Here is a 25,583-nt window from a genome sequence, read left to right on the forward strand (position 1 = left end):
CTCTCTTTGAGTGGCATGTGGGGAAGGAGGGGGGGGAGATAGTGAAAAATGCATTGTAACGATGCTGTGGAAATCCTGCACAGGATAGAGCTGGGCCAGCATGAAGCTATTAATAAAACAGCAGTGTCTCTCCCTGTGCCAAGTACGCCAATGGGTGGAACCATAAAAATGACATTGGGTTGGTTTAGAAATGAGCAAGTGCTGGCATGCTGCAGCTGCCCAGGGGCGAGGGATGGAAACCAGGCGGGAGGATAGGATGTGATGATTGCTGTTATGCATCTGCAGTTCAAAGGTGAACTACAAGAGGAGAAAGATGTATTGTTTTGCTAGGGATAAGCTCTGTTTTGAAAGTCATTTTTCTGCTCTCTTCCTGACAGAATATGTGTACCGCTAGATGGGAGTTTTGGTTTCTTACTGATGTCTTGGTGGGTGTCTCCAGTGGATTTATGGGGTCTCACTGAAGAGGCAGGTGCTCTCCCTAATACCCATGGGACGGTGGGTCGTGGATGGCAGCTGAGTCCCCTGTCCTTGCAGTGCTGCTTCTGTTTGAACCGACGGTTGATCGGTGTGCCAACTTCGGGCGCTCCCCAGTCCCTCCTTCCCTTACCCCATTGGCATCTCTTCCTGCGAGGCTGCAGCTGGCTCCCAGCTTTACATTATGCCTGCCTTGGTGCACTTGGAGAGAATTTAGACAGCCTCCTTCCCCCTGTGGAGGGGAGTAGAAGTGCCCAGGGGACATGGAGACAGAGGAATGCCAAAATGAGGCGAAGCAGCGAGTGCTCCAACATCCTCATGATGTGCTTGGCCAAACCCTGTGGCTGGGGGGAAAGGGAGGGCTCCCTAAATGTGCTGCAAAACCTGATGCTGGTAAGGCAGCAATGTGCCAGCTGAGGCTCTGATGGAGGAAGAAGTGCTGGTTGCTATAGTTACTAAGGATGTTAACCCTGTGGTATCTGGATGGGCAAGGTTGAGTTAACTGTGCCACAGGCTGGGTAACGGTTTGCGAGTGTGGAGCAGCGGTCCTCCACCCTAAGAAGCTATGAGTTGGCATTCAGGACCTCAAAAGCCTATGTCCCAACCAAGCCTGTAAGCATGTCCTGATCATTAGTGTGTCAACAGCCACCTTTGGGTGACAGTGAGTTTTGGTAGCTGGTAGAAGGTGCGGTGAATCCCAGAATTTCTGAGGACAGGTTACAGGTTTAAGTGGCCAGTGGTCTGTCTCCAGCTGTAGTTCAAGGGGTAATCTTTACACAGAACCGGCTATGATTATTCTTCAGTTTCTCTTTTAAAAGGGATGTTAAACAAGCTTGGAAATCACCTTTATCTGAATGTTCTGACTTAAAACGAGTGCCAGAGTAGAGGACAGGAAAACATTTGTCTTCTCAGGTTACTGAGTGTGTCTGATCATGCTTTGTGTGGCAAGTCTCTGTTTTCAGTGTGTAGCTGAGCTATAGCTGTTTTAAGAAGGGCTTGTGCTTGAACATATCCTTTCCACCTAGGCTCACTTATTTTGACCTGTGAATTCTGTGGACATAAGACTCCATCAAGTATCATCATCAGTTCTCATTTTCCTTGGGGTGTAGGGTATGAGTGGAAAACCACAAATGGGAGAGAGTAAATTGGGGAAAGTGGTGATCTTAAAATCTTCTGTTACAGATAATGAAGCCCCTCTTTAGGAGGGTGCATTTAAAATGGAAGGGACTCATGCTTCAGAGGTACCCAAGAGCCACCCCCTCCCTGATGCACAGGCACCCCTGCCCTGGGCAGCAGCGGTGAGGGAGAGGATGTAGTCTGGTGAGTATTTAAGCGTCAGCAAAGCTGCTTTTTAAGTCCCTCCTCTCCATCATGCTGTAAACAGGATCCTTGAAACAGTTGGAATCGGGGGTTTATTTTTGGTTTCCTGTTCCCTTCAACCCCTGTTGTTTCTGTGACCTGGTTTATAACACAACCCCACAAAAGGTTGTGTTGGTGCGCAGTGAGAGTGCAGCCACCTTGGCCAGGGATGGGAGAGCGGGAGCTGCTTAGGCTTTGCCACCAGAGAGAAAAGTATTGTTGAACTCTTAGCTGAGCTTATAGTTTGTTTTGGGTTTTTTTGGGATTTTTTTGTGGCTGGCAAAGTGCTGTGGGAGGTTTTGAAAGATGGAGCGTATGTGCGTATTGTGCTTTTTTTGTTTGGGATTTTTCTGCTTGTTTGTGTGTGAGGTTTTTTTGTTGAGGTTTTTTTTTTTTTTTTTTTTGGTAGTGGGAAAAGTGTTAGCCTTAAAAAACAGCTGCCAGGTAGAGCCAAGACTTCCAGGTCTCTGAGGGGTGGACTTCAGGGGTTATAATTCTCGCCTGAAGCTAGGTGCTTACATTTTGTCACTCAAAGTGAAGATAGCAAAAACCCCAAACTTATGATCTTGCTGTTTGTATGCTGAAACATCAGCTTGCTGGCTGTCCCAGTGACAGCAAAAAGGATTAATGGAAAAGCCGAATTGGGTTTATGTTTATCCCTAATCCAAATTTCATATTATGCAGTGAACCTGGCAGCTGTGAAGCTTGGATGCAAATACAGTAGCTGAAGAGTACAACTCCATGAATTCAGAAATGAGAGAACTGGTGTTTAATTTAAGATTCTACTTGAATTTAGCTGTAGAAATAATACAGTCATGGCCACTTCTCCCAGCAGCTGCAGTTGCTGCACTTCAGAAAATGCTCAAAAGATAAAGGTGAAGGGATGCAGTTTTTCATTTTAGCTGAGGCAACTTTCCATGCTTATAGTAGCAATATTGTGAACAGCAAAAAGAAGATACCAGGCTTCAAAGGCTGTGGGTGTATCCCAGAAATGGCTGAGTTGCCTCAAACTTAGCTAGTTTCCCCTTTGTTTGTCATCTGCTGTGCTAGTTGCTGTTGCAATGCTGTGTGGAAATCTCAGAGCAGCTCTTTCATCATTATTGCTGCAGGTTGATATTTCTGGATCCTGAATGCATATTTAAATTAAGATGAAGATTTAACCCTTTCACAGCAGTGGTTTGTATTGGAGCCAGGAAAGCAATTTAGTTTGAAAGGACTAGGGTGTGTACTTAGGATGGATTTCACCCAAGGTACAGTGGATTGTGTGTTTCGTGGGGGTTTTTTTGTGGGTTGTTTGGGGGTTTTTTTGGTTGTGTTTTTTATTAAAAAAACAAAACAAAACAAAAACAACTAACACACAAACCCAAACTAAAGGAGAGAATGCTTTGGAGAGTATTCGGGAAAAGGATGTCTTATCTAAGGTAGCTGTGTTATCCTGGAGGAATTTTTGGTGTGGGGGGGTGGGGGGACAATACAACAGGGACTATGACAGTCAGCAGTTTCTTCGTGTGCCTTGTTCTCTCCTGCCACCTGTTTGTTCCTCCTTTTTACTGCAGTGTGAAACAGGCCTTCTCTGAATGTGTCAAGATGACCCAGTTTGAAAATGCTGGCTGCCACTACTGTTGCTGCGGCGGGGGATTGAACCTAGTGCTGGCGCTAGGAAGAAGCTCTTTTCCTGAGAGAAGTTTAGAGACAAGATGACGTGGATGTAATGGAGTGATGATAGCCGTGTTAAGAGTTACCCTGGCAGTGAGCCTTGATCTGAAAGATGTTTGGGAGCAGCCTTAGCCAGCCTGATAGGCGCTGTGTGAGTTGTAGGACCAGTATGACAAGAACTAGCAGGCTGCAGCTACATCGTGCTGCTTGGACCCAGCCCTGGGACGGGCTGAGTGCGCTCCAGTCTTGCTGGTCTTGGTGAGAGTGGTGGATTCGGAGCATTTCAGAGGACTTTTTTCCTGACCTTTTGTCTCTTACTGTAGCTGTGAGGGGAAAAATAAGAAGGGTTGGGGAACTGGAGCATAACTTAATTTTTTAAAAATTTTTTCTTTTCTTCTTAGAGCAAGGTTAGTTGGCAAATGAACCAGCATGTGCGTGTTTATAGGGATGTGATGGGAGCTGTGCACAGGCAGGGAGGAACTTTTGTGGTCTATGTCCTCCACTGAGGAATGCTTGAGGAGGTCATGATCACAACAGCTTGCTGTGATGAGTTCATATGCTGCTGAGCGTGACCTTTACAGAGGTGCTAGTGCAGGAGGCAGAACAGCTAGGCTTTCTCAAGGACATAGGCCAAAGCTTCCCTCACCATAATGTGTTTGCTGTGGCATTATTTGCTCTAATTAGGAACCGCTCCCGCTACTTATTTTTCCTGTACTCATATTTGTGCACTCTATGTTAAGTTACTTTCCTGATCGTATGCTTCTCATGCAAATTGATCTTATGATAGTGTAGTAGTGAATTTTCTAGCACTGCAAACATCAGTAGTAACACCTAATAACTTCTCAGCAAGGACTGGGCTTCTAAATCCTGGCTAAAAGCTGTGAACACCTACCACTGATACTCCAGGATCTAGTTAGTGACATTGGTTTATTGTAGGCTTTTCTGCTCAGTCTCTTAGGATCAGCCTTGGAGGCTGAGGGCTGGTATGTATGTAATCCATGTTTCAGCATGTGCTCTGTGGATATGTAACTTGCCTTTTTCTAAATTGACTTAATTTTATGTATTTTTGAATACCTTAAAATCTGTCAACATAACGCTAATACTTTGGTTAGAGGTTACTATAAAGATTATGTTGTCCAAGATGTGGCTGTGTAAGCTTGCTGTCTTTCTGCATGGACTTCTTAGAGGGGTCAAAAACATTTCTTTGCATCTCTTTAGCTTCAGACCTATAGGAAGTAAACATGGGCAAGAATGTATGTATTAAGTGTTAGTGTCTCCCAATGGCTGGCCTGCCCACAGTAGGGCAATCCGTATGAGTTTGTCCATAGGTAGCTTCTGAGCTCCGGCAGAGAAAGGGCTCTTCACCTAAACCTCTGTTTATTTACCAGGTTTTCATGTTTTGTGGGGTATGGTACTAGGAATTTCATGAACCCCTGCATCTTAACCTGCAGTAGGTGCTTGTTTATGTTGTCGTAGTTCATGGCCTGCCTTATTAAGTGATTAAACAGCTGCTTAATCAAGCAGCCGAACTGTTCTTGCAGGAAGCAGAAATAGGAACTTTCGGGAGAGGGATGGGACAGATAGCTGGGGACAGAGCCACGACTGCTCTCAAGATAAGCTGTTCCCTTTAGGTTCTGCAGCACTCTGTGCCTTGGAAGTGTTTGTCTTGTCTCCATTGTTCTGCTTCCTGCTGACTTGTTCACATCCAGCTTTTGTGAACATGAGGAAAATGGAGTCTTTCAAAGCAAGTTTGAGACCTAATTTTTTCATTCTTAGCACCCAGGTGCAGTAGTGCAATGAGTGGAGTTGTGGGAAGCCCCTGGCCTTCTCAGAAGGGGCCAGCCCCAAACATCTGAAAATAGGTTTTTAACCATAGATGTTAGAAGGAACAAAAGCATCTCAGTATTACTTCAGAAAATACAACTGAAGGATTAGTTCCCCTCCAACATCAAGCTGCCTTCACTTAGTCCCTATCATTCTTCATCTAATTTGGCTGGAAGCAAGTTTTGTGCAACTTGTTCATGAGTGCAGAGGCTGTCTGGGTTGTTGAGACTATTATGTTACTCATAAAGCTGGGCTTAGAAGTGAGGGGGCTGGCTGCAAAAAATAACTGAAATAGTAAGTGGTGATTTTGTGACCTGACCACTCACCATTCAGGATCACGGGGTTCTCCTGTTGGAGCTGCTGAGGAGCTGGATGTGGGCAATTACAGCTGGAGGCTCTCTCCCCTCCACGAGCAGCTCCTGGCTCTCGGCTCATCTGCCAAGGGCATCTCCTCTGTGTGACTCCGACTTGTCTCCTCCCTTTTGCTGCCTGCTGGCCTGCCCAATACTTCCTTTCCGACCAAGTGACACCCTTCCAGGAGGTAGCTAGGGGACAAATTGATCACTTCTTTTGCTTTTGTATCCATTATAAAGGGGGTCAGCATGGCTTCTACTCTCTTGTCACAGGCTTTATTATCAGTAACAATAATAATGAGCTGTAATTTAACATGATGGCTATTCTGCTCCCACATACCCCTTGTGTGTGTGCCCTCATCCTGCACAAAGACCCTACATCGTGGAGTTAGCCATGCTGTTTAGGAAGCCTGGCTCTGATACAGTTCTGATTTTAGACAGGAGCTTTCAAAATCTTGTGGAGAGTGGAAAATGGACCTTGTGGAAGGTTTCACCCTCTTCAGAGGGCTTTGAGTCTAGATATTCCTTGGTGGCTTGTGAAGCTGGTTGACGGCAGGTTGTTCAATGAAGCTTTATGGTAGTCTGCGCTGATTATTTTACAGACCAAGAATTGCAGCATATAGAGGATGAAGCGGATGAAGAGCTGAGAATGTTCCTAGGTAGAGTACCAAAGACTGCTAGTAGTCTAAATCTGTGGTTTCCCATACTGACTCTGTCATCTGTATGTGTGTCAAACTGTATTTTTTTCAAATTAGGGAATCTGGCTTTTGGAAAGGATGCGCTGGATCAGGCATTCTCAAGGAGTGCCAAAAAAATACAACAAAGTAACCTGCTTGGTTACCTGTGGGGCGAGCGTGGACACTGTCTACCCCGGTTTCTCTAAGGCTTTCCATAAGGTTCCTCCTAGAGAAACTGATGCATTGCGGTCTAGACAAGTGGCCTGTGCGGTGGGTGGGGAACTGCCTGGCAGGCCGCACCCAGAGAGCGGTGGTAAATAGCTCCTTCTCAAACTGGCAACCGGTCACAGAAGTCCCCCAGGGATCAATATTGGGCCCAATGCTGTTTGACAACTTTGTAAGTGATCTGGATCATAGGATCACCTGTACCCTGATGAAGTTTGCTGATGATACCAAACTGAGTGGGGAAGTGGACATTTTGGAGAGGAGAGCCACCCTCCCTGCAGGAAGACCTGGATAGGCTGGAAGAGTGGGCTAGCAAGAAGTTCAACAAGGACAAGTTGCACCTGGGAAAGCATAATCCAGAAGTGCAGCACAGGCTGGCGTCTGTCTGGATGGGGAGCAGCTCTGTGGAAAGGGACCTGGAAGTCCTGGCAGGCGACAAGTGAGTGAAGAGTGTGCTGCTGTGGCAAAGAAAGCCAAATGGATGCTGGGTTGCATCAACAAGGGCATCACCAGCAGAGATAAAGAAGTCATTACCCTACTCTACTCAGCACTTGTCAGGCCACACCTGGAATACTGTGTTCAGTTTTTGTTCCCACTATATAAAAAAGATGTGGACAGGCAGGAGAAGGTCCAGAGAAGGGCCACAAAGATGATCCAAGGCCAGGGAAGCCTGCCATATGAGGAAAGGCTGAGAGAAGTGGGTTTGTTCAGCCTTGAGAGAAGAAGGCTTACAGGAGACCTTGTCACCATGTTCCAGGGTGGCTGCAAAAAAGATGGAGGCTCCCTTTTTACAAGGAGTCACATGGAAAAGATATGGGGTAATGGGTGCAAGTTACTCCTGGGGAGATTATGATTGGACACAAGAGAAAAATTTTTCACAATGAGAGCAATCAGCCATTGGAATCATCTCCCCAGGGAAGTGATGGATTCCCCAACATTGGACACTTTAAGATTCAGCTGCACAGTATGCTGGGCCATTTTGTCTAGACTGTGCTTTTGCCAAGAAAGGTTGGACCAGGTCCTTTCTGACCTGTGATTCTGTGATAATAATTTCCATAAGAAAATCTGCATGAGGGTTTCTCCTAATTCAAGTTACCATTTTCTGCAGTGAACCATTGGATCATATTTTTTTTTTAATATTCTACCCCTCATCACAACTGTATTGATAATGTTGCTACTTGCATCGTTTGGACATGCTGCTGCCTGTAGTTGAAGTATATAATATGAGGCTATACCCCTCTGTAGAGTTAACTCAAGCCATGGTTTGACAGCAGAATAAATCTGGCTGTAGGGCTCCTCGGACTGAATTGAGAGCACTGTGCTGAATAATGCAAAGAGCTGTTCTGCTATAAACTCACTTCGTTGTTCGGGCGCATGCTCTGTGCATTTATCCTGTCTGTGACTTCCTGTCTGTGTCTTGGAAGGTCGTACATGGGAACGAGTATTCCCTCCCTGCCAGAAGCTACTGTGTGCTAGTTTTTGTGCTTTTGTGGGCTCCAAACCCAATATCAAGTGCTCTGACTGATTACATTTAATACAGTCTAGTGCCTGTGTCTGACGGGATCAGGTTTGCACTGCTGAATGATCCAGCCATGCTCAGATCCTGTATGGTCAGAGATTAGCTTCCCAGGTGATCTGATGTGGTTCTGCCTATTCTGTGCTAGGTCCCAGAGGTACTGTTTCCTCTTTGCTACTGCCCTGTCAGATGTCCATTGTCCCCTTCTCTTCTGTGGTACATATGGAGACATCTGGGCTCTGTAGCTACTGAAACCTGTGCCATTCCTCCAGTAAAGGGGCATTCAGTGCTATGGTGGAGCAAATTTCTGCCTGAAGGTTAAATGTGATGGATGTGTAAGGAGTAGTCTTTCTTCCCAGAGGGTCCTCCATGGATGTCTTTGCAATGAGTGGGCATCCATGTGGCCTTTCTGAGGAAGTGCTGCAGCATCAGAAAGCAAGAGAAGCAAGAAAGCATCGGCTGGCTGGCTTTCCTTATGGTAGTCCTCATGAATACACCACCTCCCTACATGTGCACTGTGTTGAGCCTTTTCTTGATGTGATAGTGTCAGCTGAGGGTGCAACTTTAGAAAAAGCCTATACTGGTAAAGGCTTTAAAAGAAACACATGAATGCTAGCGAAAGGCCTTTCCTGCTAAATAGTTTAAAATAGTTTTGGCAAGCTACAAAAGCTATGCTAGATTTGTCAGTACACCTGTGTCGGCACTACGTAGCCTTCTTGCTGGTATAGCAAAATCTAAAGGCAGATGAGTCAGGTCTTTAACCATCACTGGAGCTTCAACTTTGGACTTGCCCTGAGATGCAGGCCATGCAAAAGAGCAGCATGGAAAATTTAAAAAGGGAAATAGGTGTGTTTCTTTGCGAGCTTGTTAGCGTGCACTGCTTGGGTGGGGACTGGTTGCCTTTGTGTGAGAAAAGAAGCCTTTGGTTTAGGTATCAGAGCTTTTAAAGGGATCAGTCTCTCAGTGATGGGGCACTTTGTTCTGTTCCTTGTTTTCTGCGCTCTGAGGCTGCTGTTTCCAGGCTCCAGGTGTGGTTCCATGAGCAACTCTTTCCTCACCAGCGCAAGGTTACACAGCCATGCCTGTTCCTGCCCGCTTGCTCATCCCACCACTGCGCTGTGCCGGGACAAGGAATGAGTTGCACTTTTGGCTGAGCCACTCTCATTCCTTGCTGGAAGTAGGAGGGCTTGTTTCTCCTCAGGCTTACATAAGCTCTCAGAAAAGTGATTTTTATATGGTATACAACCAAATAAAAAGTGTAAAGTTTGTGTTTTATGAATAGCATGCTGCTTTGGTGGTGGCCAGCTGTTCAGTGCCTTGAGTGGCTCCAGAGCTAGTGCAAGAGAAGAGGGCAGCCTGTGTAGCTAGGGCTGGTGATACGAGAGCCAGGGACTGCCCCTCCTCGTAGGTGAGAGCATCTCCATACTTCCAACCAGCACCACTCAGCGCTTGTATGACTTCGCTGACGCTTGGGTGAGGGAGCTAACGCAGCAGGAGAGGGTTGGTGGATTTTCAGGTGGAACAGCTTCCCAGTCCATTTTCCTGGGGGCTCACGTGGGAAGAGGTGGCTGGGGGTGCTTAACCTGGCCCTGCTGCCAAAAACTTCTAATGCAGTGGCACCCTATGGCCCTTGGTATGTGGACAAGGGATGACATACAAGTAAAATCTGAGCTACAGGGAGGTAAGTGGGTGGGAGGTTGAGAGATACTGTGGAGTCCTGTGTCTCAAGGTACCCTGCCCAGCTGCAGGGTATTTTCTCTTGCTCCTATTCAGGTAATCTTCTGCAGGCAATGTTGGTTTTCCTTTGCCTTGCAGTTGCATCCGGACTTTTCCCTAACTTGCTGCAGATGCAATGGAGTTGAAGCCTAAATCCTCTCATGCCTTCAATTGCATGAAGTGATTTTTAAATAGCCTTTGTGTCTCTGTGACTGCTGCTCTCTGTTCCTAGAAACAGTGTTAAAGGAGGCTGTATTCCTGCCCAGGTGGGTGCAGCACAGGGCACAAAACATGGCTGTGCTCTGGCTCTCTGCTCCTCTCCTGCCTGTAACACACATCATATCTTGCCGAGAAGAGGAAATAGCTTTTCCAATGCAGAAGACCTCTTTAAGTAGGTGGATTTTATTTTCTTTTAAGTGATTCTGCCCAGAAAAAGTGGTCAAGCTACCTCGCTTTGACCTCTGCCTGCTCCCCCCTGCCTCCTGTTGCAGCTGGCGTTAGTGAGACACACTTGTCCAAACTATTGTGCTTTTTGCGGCTGCTTCTCCTGCGCTGGGACCACGAGGTGGCAGGATTGTTCCACTGATGCCACCAGGGCGACAGGACGGCAATGCAGCTGCTCGTTTTTATAGCCAAGGCAAAAGCTGTGCCTTACTTGTTTGTGTACTGTCATAATTGTGTTTTGAAATTTGGAAGAATTTCACATGTATGTGTCTAATCCGTGCTCCTTATTTTCTTTATATAACATTGATTTGTTCTTGGTCTTGACTTTTTTTTTTCCCCCCACCCTGTTCTCAAGGGAAATGGAGGGGAGGGGGGAGATGTACAGCAACATCCAGAATTCCTCACAGGTTCCAGCATTGATCAAACCCTGTGAAGCACATTACTGAGGCTGTGAAGGCTGCTGCTTTTGTCCTCATTTCACCCCGTTCTGTCAGGGTATTGCATCACGTAATATGCAAAGTGTTCAGAGCTCCTGCAGTACCCCAGTAATAGGGGTGAACTGAGGTTGCAGCAACAGCTCTGCCTCTGCATTCCTGTTGCTTTCTATAGGCTTTAGCATACTCGCTTCTGCTGCAAACCCTTCTTGGGGTCACTGAGTCCACTAAACATGATGTGATGCTTTGTGGGGTCATTAAGAAACAATTTGGGGAGGGGGAGAAATTCTCCCAAAAGACCAACTTGGAGAGGTCATTTAATCTGAACAAATGGTGATGAGGAGAGTCATTGCTTTCAGGCATTTCTCTTTTCAGAGTTCTCCCACTCCCCTGAAATTAATGCTCCTGTTTAACGTCTCTCAATTCACTGTTCTAGGATGCGGGACTGAAAATCAGCAATGCAGTTGTTTGCTCTTGTCTCTCCTTTCCTCTGTCAGCCGAGAGGGTCCCCTTTCTTTTGCCTCTAGTGAGGAATTCTTGCAGGAAGATGGTTAGCAAAAGAAAAGGGTGTATGAGAAAGACGACTGGAAACAAGACCACAGAATTCAGGGGGCTGACAGCACCATTTTGGTCAGAAACTCCACTCTCTAGATGGCGGGGGGGAAGCATCTTTCTCTGCTTCCTTTCCCACTCCCTTCCATTTCCCTTTGTCTCTTTGCCTGTGTTAGTGCTACAGCTGGGGTTCTTTGGTCATCTTTTTCCAGACCTCATTTCTTGTATTAGGGAGAGATGGTTGAACCCCTGGTGCTCCTCTTTGCTGGTGACAATTTGTATGTGGAGCTCTGTTCCCTTTGCATCCCCACCTTTTATGCTACTTCTGCCTTCCTGAGCATGACTAGCTGTAGGAAGGGGCTTTTTGGGCCAGTGCTCACTCTGTTTTGGGTATGGAGTGGACAGGAGAGTCCTGTTCACCCCCACACAGCTAAAATGCATGCAAGAGAAGAAATGTAGCCAAATAGGTAAAGAAATACCAGTTTATGATTCTCTTCTCTGTCCCCCATCTGGTTTCTAGTAGCAACAAGAGCCTTCACAGAAGCAATGCATCTCCTGTCACACGACTGTCTCTATTCAAGCATCGTTGTCTTTTGGCTTGGTCTGTGGCTGAATATCTTTCCAGCATAGAGAAATGAGTTGGGTGGGAGGAGAAGATGCTCTTGTCTGCTCTGTTTGGGGAAAAGTTAAACTGGTGGAAAGAGTGCATGGTTCTGGGGGAAACAGGATGGGATTGCTTTGCTGCTCTTGCTCTTTCTCTTCTGGAAAGCAGCTAAGAGCTGTGCTGGCAAACTGTTTCTTCTGGTGTAAGCAGGGCTCTGCCCCAGGCTCCTCTGGCTCCGAACTCTGATGTCTAAACAGATTGCTGGGTTACACGCTGAGCGTGACTGAATGCCACTGAAATGCAGTGGAGCAGAATTTCATGTGCCCGCTGCCCTGGCCTTGCTAGAGGTGCGTGGGGAAGGCAGAGATGGAAGAGGGCACTTATTTATCTGATGTGGCATGTGAAGCATTAAGCTTGTGGCAATTCCAGGCTCTACTGGTATGGGAGACTAAAGGGATCCTGTGACTCAGCTGGTGCCATGCTCTTTCTTGCTCACTTCATATGGAGGGGGATGGTAAAGAAAGCAATCGGAAGGATTGCTCAAGGGACTGTCATACCTCTCAGATGGTGCAAGCATTAAAGCGAGTGAGCCTGCAATTAATTAGCCAAGAAATGACAAGCAGAATGGGCTAGGTTGTCAGTAAGCAAGCAGGGAACAAGCCAAGAGCAGAGTTTGATGGTGTACTCCTTGTCCTTCCTTCATCCACAAACACTCTTTTAGTGTATAGAAGGAGCATTGCTGTGTGCTTATGTTCGGTTTACCGCCTTAATGCCTCTTTCTCATTATTCTTTTCTCTTCCTCCAATGTAACAATGAGGTATAACAATGAGGTGTAACACTGAGGAGTTACAGACCCCACCATGACAAGGAAGGCATCCTGCTTCCTTTCCTGGTGTCTGATCACTCATAGTCTGTTATTTGGCTCTGTGGTATATTGACTTGATTCAAGAGGAATCCTATTAATATTGATATGGGGGGACGTAGCTAATGTTCTTAGTTAAGAGAGAAAATGCTGTAATGATTTTTTGGTGGGTGGGGAGCAAGGGAGGCGAAGTATGTTTTCATTGCTTATAGCATCTGGCATAAGGAAGGTAGTATGCTAGAAAGGAGAACGACCTCATCTCTTCTCTGTATGTATTAAAGGATAAGATGCTGAAGTCAAATCAGGAACTGTAGAACTTTCCACAGTGAAAGCGAGCTAGTTAATGCAGCAGTACTTAGCATTCAAGAGCTTAATTCAGCCTTGGACTTCAGAGAATTCAGCTCCTTGCCCTCCCCCTTCCTTCACCTCCCCCTTAGACAAAATATATAACACTGCATGTGCAATACCTGTCCTAAGGAAACCGAGAACATTTAGGTGAAGTACAGGAAAATGCTGCACTTAAGGTTTCCTGGCAGCCTTTGTTTTTGGTGTGGTTATAAAGTCTGGAAGCACCTGAAATTGCTTTTCTGCCCACATTCTGCTGATGTTCCCTGCCCTGTTGGGTGCACGGAGGGAAGGGGTGGTGTGTAGGGAGGAGTCAGTTCCCTTCTCTGTCCCCATTTCCCCTATGTGGTCCTCCTGGATCATGTTCTCTCTTTGGGGTGTGGTTTTGCAAGTTGTGGGAGATTTTTTGTTTGTGTTTTTTTTTTTTTTGTTGTTGGTTTTTTTTTTTAATGGCAAAGCTGATTTCCGAGGTTCCTACCCTTTGGTAACCCTCAGGATGTTCAATTAGGCAATGCAGCGATTTCAGCTTAAGAAGTTGCTGTCACTGTCCCCATCACCTCCACTGTCTGTGAAACTATTTCAGTATGTTTGCCTTGTGCAAGAAGACATTATTTGCAAAAGGGGATAGTTTTCCTCCCAGTTTTGCATGGTCCTCAGAAACAAAGGGCTGAATTTGTTGACTGGAGAGGCAGATGTGTTTGTGCTGCAGAGGTGCCAATGAGTGTCTGACCTTTCTCCAAAGGGCTAATATAACTTTTACTGGATGTCTCCAGAACACGGTCCAACCAACAGGTTCGTCAGCCCCTTGGGAGTGCGCATTGTGTGCAGGTGAAAGCTCGGAAGACCAATAACCTCATGGAGTGTCCTTGTTGATGTGGAGCTGTGCCTGTGTTTACTGCATGCTCTTGTCCTGCCACAACGTGTGGCCATATAAATGTTCTCATAGAGCCTTCTATGGCACTTAACAAAGCCCTTTTTTTGCAACAACTTTGTGTGAAAATTAATGCGTCTTGTTTTCAAATGAATGGCCGGCATAAAGTGTCATATTGTCTAGTAAGATGGGATGTCTACTTTAAGTACCTAGATTTAATTTCTTTGTATTGATGACAAGCTGAAAATAAGAGGCTGGTGCTCTCCTGCTGTGCATTTTCTGATCTATCTTCTGTGTTTTCCCAGTACTTTTGAGTTCATTGCTTAGTTTGCTCAGATGAAAGAAGAATTGAGGAGTGTCCAAGTTAAAGGAAAGGCTTTAAGGGTTGCCATGTTATTAGACATCAGAGACTCCATGTGAGAGTTCTCATAAAGGCAAAAAACATTGGAGAAGCACATTTGAGAGCTGAAGTTAATCATGAGGCCCAAACCTTGGGAAATGTGACTTCCTTAGCTGCAGTGTACGCAGAACCTTTTCCTTACGGATGTGCTGCGCGTGCTCTCCCTGAGTTGGGTGTTCAGCGCAGGCATTCACATCTCTCTCTGGGTATCTGCAGAGAAGGAAGGGGGAATGATTTTTTGAGTTCATTGCTAAGTGACTTGTCTTGAAGTCCACGCGTGTAGAGAATGAGAATTCTGGCTATGTTTACCAGTTCTAAGTCTTTCAGGGCACGTGCACATTGTGGATCCTACAGATGACCAATGCTTCCAGCATCTTCTACTCCATTAGGTGAAGTAGGAGTCTCACCTTTTAGCTTGTATTTTTTTTTTTTCCAAGGGTGGTGTTATTACAGTGCATTTAATAATGACCAAGCACAAGGGCACAGACTTCAGAACACCGTGGCTGGTATTGACTTTGATCCAGTCCTCTCAAATGCGTGCGGTTGGATATAATGTAAACTTAGTCATTTAGTCATTCATACTGAAAGAGACATTTGGGTTTTAGTCCCATCTATACAAAATTTAACTCGTCGGGGTGTCTTTACATTGTAAAGGTTAAAAGCTTGTGGGGGCCTAATAATGCATAGAGGTGGGGTTTAGTCCAAGATGAAAATTGCTGAGGCATAAGGAATGAAAAATTTGCCAAGGTATCTGCAGTGGCTGTGCGACATTAGGCGTCTGGCAGTATTGGAACATATGGATTTGTGTCTGGGGATTTTTGTTCTTAAGAAAACAACTGCTTTGGGGGATTTAAAAAACCAAACAAAAAAACCCAAACAAAAACCGACCAACAAACAAATGAGAAGTAGCTGAGACAGTCACATCTATAGTTTTGGTGAACAAGTTCTGAAATACTATATGCTGTGTTTCAGAAGTACTGCAGCTGGATTGGATATCATGCATCATTAAGGCTTGTTAAGGAAAATATGTAGTAGTTTGGTGACTGGTGGTTTTTTTTTTTTTGCTTCCTTCCTTTCCTGAATTGTTGGAACAGCAGCTATTCATGAGAGTTGTCTGTGGAGGATGCAATGACCATGACTGAAGTCAGAGCTGCAGAACTGGGTTTGACATTGGAAAGGGGAAGGGAAGAGGAGATAAGATTGTTATACGAACTGCTCTTACGCCTTCTCTTTGTTTTTCAGTGGATGAATATATCGCCATTGCTAAAGAGAAGCATGGATACAATATGGAGCAGGTAACAATACTTTGAATACTTTATTTTAAAAACTTTTTCAGCAGGTATTAAAACGTGACTTAAAGTGACTGCCTAGGAACAAGTTCTTCCTTTCTGTACCGCCTGTGTTTTCTCCTTTCCTACTTCTCCAAAAACTGACTGTTCCTAATAATATCCTGTACCCTGGGGATAAGGAGTTCATCCCTAGTTTTACATCAAGAGTCAAAAGAAAAACAAAACCATTGTAATTTCTAGCGGAGTTTGGCCACGAGTATTATGTTTACTCTGGTGACTATCTCTTGAACACTTTCATAACCCATAAACAACGTTAAAAAGATTGGCTTATCTTTGGACAGCTGCCTGATTGCATTGCAGTTTCCAGTTGACTGCTCCATCTCTGCTTCATGGATGTCTTGGCAGTTATTAATGAGCTATTGAACCATCATATGCTTTTCTGAGGCAAACCAATATCCACGGTTATTTACCTTAAAACTGGGCTGCAAATAATTTTGCATTTCACAGATGAGCACCTCGGATGTCCATGCAGTAGCACTGGATGACTTCACCAGCTCTTCCTGAGGTTAGCCAGTGCCCTTAGCGTAGGGATGGAAATCCCGGTCTGAGGAACAGACCTCTCCTTTACTGCATGTGGCCTAGGGTTGTGTTCTAATCTTCCCTGTGTTAACTAACATCAATTTCAACACTCATCTGGGGAGATAAGTAGACCTGTGCCTGGGAAGCTTTTCTGAATTCTGTGGAGTTTCCTTATTGCACGAATACTTGCCTGGAAAGGGAAGGCTGCAAATCTCATGACTTACGGTATTGGCAAATTATGTACTGTTCTACAAAGGGATTCTATGAAAACTTGAAAGTTTATGAAATTGTTTGGGCAAAGGCTGTGAGCATAGAAACCAATGATTTGGATGGGCAAAGGTTTCTATTTAAATGAGACTCCTGTCGTCTTTGAGTCAGACTTTCAGTGGTCAATAGTCATACTCAAAAAGACTTCTTGTGGAGTAAGAGCATTGAAGTTGAGATAGCCAGCAAAATTTCCAGCAAAGTCAGGAATAATCAGACTTGATATTTATAGTTTCAAAGAGCAGAAAACAGCAATAAAAGGAAGGTGAAGGCATCAAATGGCTTCAAACTTCAATGAAAATAAGGATGGTAGCTCATTTCAGTTTAGATGGGTATATCCTGGTATTGGATATTGTGAGTAATATTTGCCTAAAGAGATGGTCTCAAGGTAATAAAAGTGGGTTTCATTATTTTAGTGGATAAGCGTGGTTTGGAGACTATAGACTGATCTGGAAGACTGATCAAAATGAAGCTTGGGGTTTTTTAAACAATACGGATTTCTTGTGTTTTGAAAAACTTATACTTGACTAACAGATTTGTATTCATTTTAATGTTGGAAATACAGACCTCCCACTCATCCCTCAAAGTCTTTCTCCCCTTTTTTTCTCCCTGTCTCTGTGTACATAAGAAGTCATAGAATTCGCCACACTAGGATGTGAAGTGTCTGAGCAATTTTCTCATTCCGTCCCTAGCGCTCTCGCATAATACTCTGGAGTTAAACACGTTTCCCAGGTCCTTTGGGATTTCCTAGACAGCTAAGCTAGGCACTTCCAGGAAATAACTGGAGAGGATCTATCTTGTATCACTCTGGAAGGCATGTACGCGTTTTGTGTTATAGGGACAAGTGTCAAGGCTTTCAAATCAGGATGATTTGTTGTATCACCAAGGGACACTCTCTCTTCAGCTGGTATCATCAGAGTTGCTGTTGATTGGGTAACTGTGGACAAGCTGATACGGACTCCCTGGAAGCCAGTCAGAGCTCCCTTTAGCATTTGGCCACTGTCTCTCAGCTTTGCTGGCCAAGGCAACCCTTTCCCATGCATGCATCCCCCTGACAGCCTGTCTCTTTGGACCCTTGTGCAGGTGGCTTGGCTGACAGTCATTGTGCAGAGATTCCCATTCTTCCATCTGTGCCCCCTGCCCAAAACCTACCTTTGCTGCCTAAGATGTGCCAGTTTGTCCAAGGCAGTGGTGAGCTGTCTGGCAGGGTGGCTGGGGCAGGCACCAGCACTCCTCTGCCCAGCGGCTTGCCCGTCCAGCTGGCCCCATCTATGCCATGCATGGCTCGTGTACCTCTGTCTTTTCTCTCCCCTTGCCTGTGGCTGAATGCCACGTTGTTGGCTCTGCTGCTGTGGGATGATGGGTGGAGGCTTGGGGCTGTGCTGGTGGGAGTCCCTGCAGCCTCACCAGCTTGAGAGCAGGTGAAGGATAGGCTCCTGCAGGCGAGTGAGCTCCGGCAGGACAAGCCCACTTCAAGGGCTGTAGGTGGTTGTGCTGAGCCGTAGCAGTCACTGGCTTTTGGGAGTATTACAGCAAGTCTGGCCAAGAACTGTGCTCTCCTGCCAGCCTGTGTCAGACACCCTGGGACAAATGGAGGCTGGAAAAGCTGTGTACTCACCTATGTATAAGTGCAGAGGTCTCCTAGGACAGCATGGGCTGGGAGAGAAGTACTGCTCTCCTGCTAAGCCTAAAGGAAAACCTTTCTGTTTATCTATTGTTTTGCGTAAGCGGCTGTCCCCTCAGTCCTCACTAGCACCTTAGTGGTATTTGACACTACTCTGCCTTCCCAGAATGTCTCCCCCTTGTTTTTGCCCTGCTTTCTCACAGGGATATTTGGTACAGTTCATACCTGAAGCTGAAAGGGATGGCAAGGGAGAGAAAACTCAGTCCTTTGTGACTGCAAAATAGTTTCTTTGGCCCCATGCTTGCCCAAGTGGATGGAGATAAGTGGCTGTGTGGCTCCTGTGATATCTCAAGTGACTGCGCTCCAACCAAGACTACTTGTCTTGTTCTGCATGGAGGCAAAAGGGAGGAGAGAGTTCCTGGGCAGCACTGAGAGGCCAGTAGGGTCAGGAAAAGATCTTGGATAACACTAATATTTAAACACGTACTCTCTGCAGAATCTCCGGGGAGCAAGATCCCATAAAGGAACTACATTTTGCATAGCAAAGCATAATGTAGAAACCCTGACTTTGGAGGGATTTTGTACCTCTGAGCGGCCAGGGTGAAACTACTACATGAGGGTAACTGTGGCTGTGAAACTGAGCTGAGTTTGCATATGACGAGCAGGTTATGCTGATGTTTTACTCAGCATGTTAGGGATTGTTTTCACTTTACAGCCGTTGCGAAAGGCTGGTTTCTAGCTCTGCAGAGTCAGGCCTTCCCAAAATGACTCGCGGTGGTCGCTGGCATGCCAGATGTAGTGATGTGTCATAAAGCACAGGGGCTGTGCACCCCTGGGAGAGGGGTGGCTGCGAGCAAGCGTGTCAGAGATGGTGGGAGGAGGATGGTTTGCAGGTGGTGAAGTGCAGCATGTGCACTTTGACTTTGGAACTGAGAACCAGAGACTGCAACAGTGAAACGAGGCGTCTCTCAAGGGAACAAATGAGCAGCCCCCAAAATGAGTGAGATTTGTTCCTCCTTTGGGCCAGGGACGCCTTGGCAGCAAGTCACGGTTGTGCATGCTCTCTGCCTTGCCTTCTTCCAGTTCTTCCCTTATCCCCTCACCTTTTTCCCCCCCTTCCCTTCAGAAAGAGCCCCCTAAACAACCATAAAAGCCCCAGTCAACTAATCCATCCTCCAAATTGCCCAGGAAATGAAGGGTGTTTAGCATTGGCAAGAAGTTTCTTTTAGCCCAGCATGTTTTTTACATAGTCTTTCCAAGGCTTTGATTAGCTTTCCTGTGCATACTATGATCAGTAAAGCTGGAGTAATTTTTTCAATATTCTTCTGCCTTCTTTCTGTTGCTACTCTCTTATAACATTACTGCCTCCATGGTTTGGATATACTTCAGGTTGGTCTTCACAACCTAGCAAAGTTGGGGTCAGATTCCAGGTTTCCTGCATACAGAAAAGCGTCTGATGTAGCTGAGAATTAAAATTATGTCTAACGTGTTGCCTGAGGAAGAAAAGCTGTAGCTCTCCCTGTGCACGCATGTGTTTCTTGTGATTACAGTTGTCCCCTTGGTGTCTTTGTTATTTCTAGGCCCTTGGGATGCTCTTTTGGCACAAGCACAACATTGAGAAGTCTTTGGCAGATCTGCCAAACTTTACTCCGTTCCCAGATGAGTGGACAGTGGAAGACAAGGTCTTGTTTGAACAGGCCTTCAGTTTCCATGGGAAAACCTTTCACAGGATCCAGCAGATGGTAAGTGGTGTCACAGGAATGGAAAAGCAGAACAGGCGCTTGGGCCATCATCTTCAGTGCTGATTGTGATGAACTCCTGTCTAATGCTTTTGGGAGAGAACAGGCCAAGGAGGGTATTAGAGGAAAAATATTACCATGAATAGAAAGAAACAATGTTGTTTCCAGAGTCTCTGTAGAAGTGTTTTCCTGAAGTGCTTTACTGGTTCAGGATAAACTTTGACTGTGCAATTTTTTTGGTTGGAAATTACAGTTTTCAGTCCCCTGCGTGCTATGGTAGTGTTTATGTCTCAGCTGGAGTTCAGGCATGGTCTGTACACACGTGCCCACCCACACACAGAGTAAAGATCATCTCTGTGCAAAGCTGATTTCCTTTCTTACATCCTGCTTTTTAGGAATTCATTTTATTTGACTACGAAGTCTGTGCTTAATGTGATTTGGGACTGTCAGTGGATGCTGTAGTGGAGGTTTATACATCATTGCAAGCATTCAGTTCTTTGCTTTTGGGTGGTAGTGATTTTTTTTTTTTTTTTACACCTGTGATGGAAAACTTGGAGGGTAGGTTTCTCCCTGAAAGGGAACTGCTGGGGTGTGTGCAATTTTCTTTCAAAAGAGGGAGAGGATAGGATGTAAAAAATTTTTTTATTAATTACATCTTGAGAATTTCTTCAAGTGATTCATCACCTGAGTGAGAACCAGACTTTGTTCTTTGCTCTCCTTCAGTAAAGTGCCTCTCCAGTGTTCCAGCAGGACCTGGTTACGTTGGTTGTGACCCTTTGAAGTGAGCCTAGGCTGTTGCAGTCTGTTCAGGCTCTTTAAAGCACATGTGAAGGTTTGTGTTGCTGATGCCACTGAAAAGCAAAAGGCGACTTGTGTCCCAAGTATGAAAGAAAATTGCCAGGTCCCTTTTCAAAAGGATGGGAGGAAGAGGCTTGTTCTCCTCATATCCTCCTTGAATGTTCCTTCACTGGCGTTTGTTTCTGAATGTTCTTGGGGTCCTAGCGTCTCCCACTCCCTTGGGTCAGCTGATGGGGCTTGCACGTACTGTGGGCAGCTGGTATAGACAGTCTGGAGAGTTGTGGACCCCTGAAGGGTGAAGCTGTTTTCTTCTTTATTCCTCTGTTCTTACACAGGAGAAAGAAAAGGGGAAGGAAATGTCCTGGGGAAAAGGAGAACATAAAGCCCATGCTGTTGCTTGATTAAATGCCAAAGCAAGAAATTCTCAATTCAGTTTATCTGCAGAAGCATGACTTGTCCCTGAGTGAGGTGCATTCCAACACAGGAATGCCAAACTCATGCACTGCTCCCTAGCTAATGATATTTTTTTACTGTTGCTCCCAGGAAAGCCATTCTGCATGAAAGGAATTAAATGGCATGAAGCTTTGTGTTTAGCAGGGGACAGGAATCAATGGCTTGGGAGCATGTTAGTTGTTAGTTTATATATGCTGCCCCATTAGCACCAGTGCAGCTTGGAACTGAGGGGAAAAATTATTGAAGCCAGAGAATGAAAAGTGAGTTACATTATTTACCGGAGCTGGTTCTGATATTTTGGCACTCTTAGCATGTGTTTGTAGCCAAGTGGATGTTTGTCATGAACAGCCTTGTTCCCTGAGTTTGTTCTGTGGAACTCTTTTAATTCCAGTGTACCAGCCTGCTGCATGGCTATTGGCAACACGACATCGACACAGCACCTGTGCTTTGCCAGCGCAGATGGATTTGTGCCTGTGTGCAGCTGTGGACCAGGGTGGTAGTTCTGGTGTGATCCATTATTAGGACCTAAAGTCAACCTGCAGTCTGAGAACTAGGCTTATCTCAAGTGAAGACTTAAACTGAAGTAGCTGAATAAGAGAGATCTGGCTCTTGCTCGCAGTTTTGTTTTCCTCCCCACCCGTCCTGCCCTCCAAGCTGAATCAGACACTTATCTAAACCATGTTTCATTCAGCAAGAAAGGCTGGACTTTTACCTTGTAGAAGTCCTGTGTGAGAACATCCATGCAGAGTACCTCAGAAGTGGAGAATTAGTCTTAATGTGTAGTTTTATGCTTTTTGGAGTCAGACTTTTCATTCATAGCTACAGGGCAATGACATTAGTGTAAGAAGACCAAAAAAAAAATATTCTGAGACTTATGTTTTTCTATGTCCTGAGTTCACCATACAACAATGTTTCACCTTTTGAAAACATCTTTTGTTGAGACCTTTGAATAGACTTCATCCTGTGAATGGTGTGAATAAGCGTTTCCAACCAAACATCAAAGATATGCTTGGGATGTAGCCTGCAATTCAGCAGTTCCCGTGGTTGCTTACACATGCCTGTGTTGGCTTTTAAAACTGTTATCTCAGTTTCAAGGCCTCATTTCAGATTTGCTCTTGCTACGTTCCTCTATTCTGAAGAGAACCAGCTACCTGGCTAGTGAGTGGAGGCTTGCTGAGATGCTCTTTAGAGATTTTGATGTCCTAAATAGTAGGCACTAACCTGAAACACTCCCCTGTAGATCCTTTTTGGAAAGGCTGCAGAACTGCCTTGCTTGAGCCTTCGAGAGAATCCAATGTAGAGAGATCAGATGTTCCTTGACAAAACCAGACCGATTGTATGTGAACTCCTGGGGATACTTTACATATAAACATATAAAAGGATACATGTTTAATTTACAGCTTCCTGACAAATCAATAGCCAGCCTGGTGAAATTTTACTACTCCTGGAAGAAGACAAGGACTAAAACTAGCGTGATGGACCGTCATGCTCGTAAACAAAAAAGGGAACGTGAGGAAAGGTAGGTTTGCAAGCAGAAAGGCTGTGTATTGACGCACACTGATTTCTTCAGACTATCTCAGAGATTCCTGTCAGCTTGTAAGAAACTAGATGTAGGATTTTCCCCAAAATGTTTCCTGGTACCACACCTTCTTTCCCCACCCCTCTTCCCTGCTGTGCATGTTTTGCTTTGCTTAAAGCCAAAAGGAATCTGTCGGCAATTAGGTGTGCTCCCTTTTTCAACGCTGTGCAATTGCCCTGCACTGATTGCCCTCTAGTGCAGTGGTCACCATCCCATCGCTCCAGAAGCTTTTTCTCTGATACTGCTTGAGGGTGGAGCAAATGAAATTAAAACTGTTTACAAGCTGATTGGCACTGTTGTCAGCAGAGCCAGAAAAGCTGATAAGCAGGACAGTAAGAGGAAGTCACGAAAGAGCTAGAAATCTGCCTTTATTTCCTCCATGTGATGCTCATCAGAGTGAGAATGTGCACCTGATGGGGAGCCGGCTCCAGTGCAGCAGCCCTCAGCCTGTGCAGATGCACACACAGACCCTTCCCCTGCATTTTCCTTAGAAAACTGTTACCAGTACAAGGCTGTCAGGCCAAGCTCCATTCCCTGAGAAAGATGAAGTTAAGGCTGTGTTTTACAGTCACTGAGAAGAAGGTAGCGCAGGGGAGCTTAGGAGGAGATCTCTGGCAGAGCTGTTGCAAGGAGTGCTGGGTGCACTAGGATTTGGGTGAGGGTGGTGGTGTTCAGGGGGTTACTAGCTGCTGAATTTCAGCAGATGAGCTTGACTCCTGCTTGTGCAGCTTTGTCTGCAAGTGCACCCTCTTGGATACCCGTGCAAGCCCTTGAAGGTAGGTCAGCCAGTGGCCTTGTGTGTATTGCTAGAAGTATCTGTACAGTTAGTACTGCCACTTGGTGACTTTGCCTAGTTCTAGATCTGACAGAGCCTCAGAAATGCAGCGGCCTCAGATGTGTGTGGGGACAAAAAACCACTATGAACAGCAGCAACTCCATCTGCTTGATGCAGGTGCCTTCTCAACCTGCTCTAAAATGCAGTTAGCAGCTTTGCAGACCAAACTTGATGTGCCTGGCTTTGGAAACCTGCTAATGTGATTGGGCCAAATTTTGCAAAAGCTTTTCCCTTAAAGGAGTTGCTGCTCTAGCACTTCCTGGGGAGCTGTTTGCTGGCTCTGGTGTGTATGAGTGAGCCCTGTTTGGGAAGGAGGAAGAAATGTGTTTCCAGGGTTGAGCTGGGACTACACCAATGACTCACTCAACCTCTCCCATCTCTCCATTAGGTCAACAATACTTGCTTAACAGGCAGGGCCAGGGAGAACACTACCAGCCAACTTGTCCAGTACTTAGTTGGCTTTCTCTGACCTGAGTTTCTTTTTCCATTCTGTTCTTTCCCTTCTCTGCAAAGGCTGTCTTGATTTTTTTTTTTCTTCCCCACATCCTGCCTTTTTTTTTAAAAAAAAAAATCCTACTAATTTATAGGGCAGGATATTTTATAAGGAGTATGTGTTTGTCTCGCACTATGTAGTTTAGGATCTTTTAATACTACCTTTCTATTTTTGTTTTATGCTCATAAATGAAATTACTGCAATTTGGAAATACACCTCTGTAGTACCTATGCCTGTTTGCTGGGAAAAGCAGCACCTCAGACCATCTGGTGACTGGGAAAGAACTGTATGAGCTGCCATGTGCTATAATGTTGTAACCTTTGAGGAAGGCAGCTGGATTGGAAATGCATAATTTGGTTTACATCTGCAGCAAGCAAATCACCAGGCCATCAGCTTGATGTTTGATTTCCCTTCTTCCCCTCCGTTACGTAAAAAACCCCTACGCCCCCAAAGGATTTGTCAGTGCAGCCATGTGGGGCGTGGAAGCAAAGCTGAGTGAGTTTGGGGTGCCCGTATTTTGAGGTTGTACTGTGCCATTGGGTGTTGGCAAAACTTCAAAAATGTTCTTCAGTTAATGGTGATCAATGTCTAAAACTGCAGAAATGAGTGGGTGGGTTTTGATCTAGCTCATGTCTAGGGAACTTGCTGGAATAGAAGAGCAAACTCGGAGCACAGCAAAGCCTGTGGGGGTTTGGCCTTTGCAGAAAGGCTGAAATCTGAACCTAGGTGAGAACACAAGGAAGCTCTTTTGGAGATGGGCTTAAGAGAAGAAGCAGTCTGAGGTATCTCACTCAAATACTGCTATATCTCTTCTGTGGCTAGACAGGGAATTTCCCCAGCCCCACAGATTGTCACTAAAATAGCTCCTAGTGCATTTGGGACCAGGTTTTCAGTAGCTGTTCTTAATTGTATGCGAGGAGCTTTGTGTATGCAGCCCTGGGAGGGGATGCTTGTGAGTTTATTTCCTGGAGTCCTGATTACCCAAACTAAATATCTTGTGAATCAGCTGGTGAGCCAGGTGACTTGGGAGAGCAGGAATGGCTTGTACAAGTGACTGCTCTTGCGGAGATGGATGCCGGCTCAAGCCACCCGGCAGTACGTTCCTCCTTAGGCTATGTCTGCACAGGACGGTGCTGCAGTAGGGAGAAAACGGTGAGCAAGCGCCGGTAGCGCAGCCATGCTCGCTGTGGAAACACTCCTGTTTCCAGCGGGAACACTTCCTGCCCCAATCCAGCTCCCCAGCAGCATAGCACAGCTTCTGCCGGGGTTTCTCTGCACAGCCCTGCCTTGCTCTGTCGCTGTGACATACCTGAACGTACCTGTGACATACCAAAGTTCCTTGGCCTAGGCTATAAAGTTTGACATGACAAAATAGGCTTATTTTTATTTATTTTTAAAATAATAATAATAAAAAGCTATGATTAGGTCAGCTTATTTCTTCTGTTTCTGGGCATCATCCCAAATGGTGCAATTAACTTTAGTTGTGTACAGTACAAAAATTCTAAATGGTGAAAGTATATTATTATTCTGTAACTGATAACCTCTCTTTCTTTTCCAGGGGAGAATGAAATGTGAGGCCGTCACTAAAAAAAAAACCCAAAAAACCCCCCAACCCAAT

General features: G+C 45.5%; 1 protein-coding gene across 1 annotated transcript in view; it reads left to right on the forward strand.

Moving 5' to 3' along the window:
- The window catches only part of RCOR1 (REST corepressor 1), an 88,321-nt gene that overhangs the window by 48,152 nt on the left and 14,586 nt on the right, over positions 1–25,583 (forward strand). The window contains exons 4-6 of the mRNA XM_063333082.1: positions 15,555–15,607; positions 19,649–19,810; positions 22,459–22,577. Coding sequence (XP_063189152.1) covers positions 15,555–15,607; positions 19,649–19,810; positions 22,459–22,577 — 334 coding nt within the window. The remainder of the gene's footprint in view (positions 1–15,554; positions 15,608–19,648; positions 19,811–22,458; positions 22,578–25,583) is intronic.

This window comes from Chroicocephalus ridibundus, chromosome 4 (assembly GCF_963924245.1).
Source record: "Chroicocephalus ridibundus chromosome 4, bChrRid1.1, whole genome shotgun sequence".
NCBI classification, from domain to species: Eukaryota; Metazoa; Chordata; class Aves; order Charadriiformes; family Laridae; genus Chroicocephalus; species Chroicocephalus ridibundus.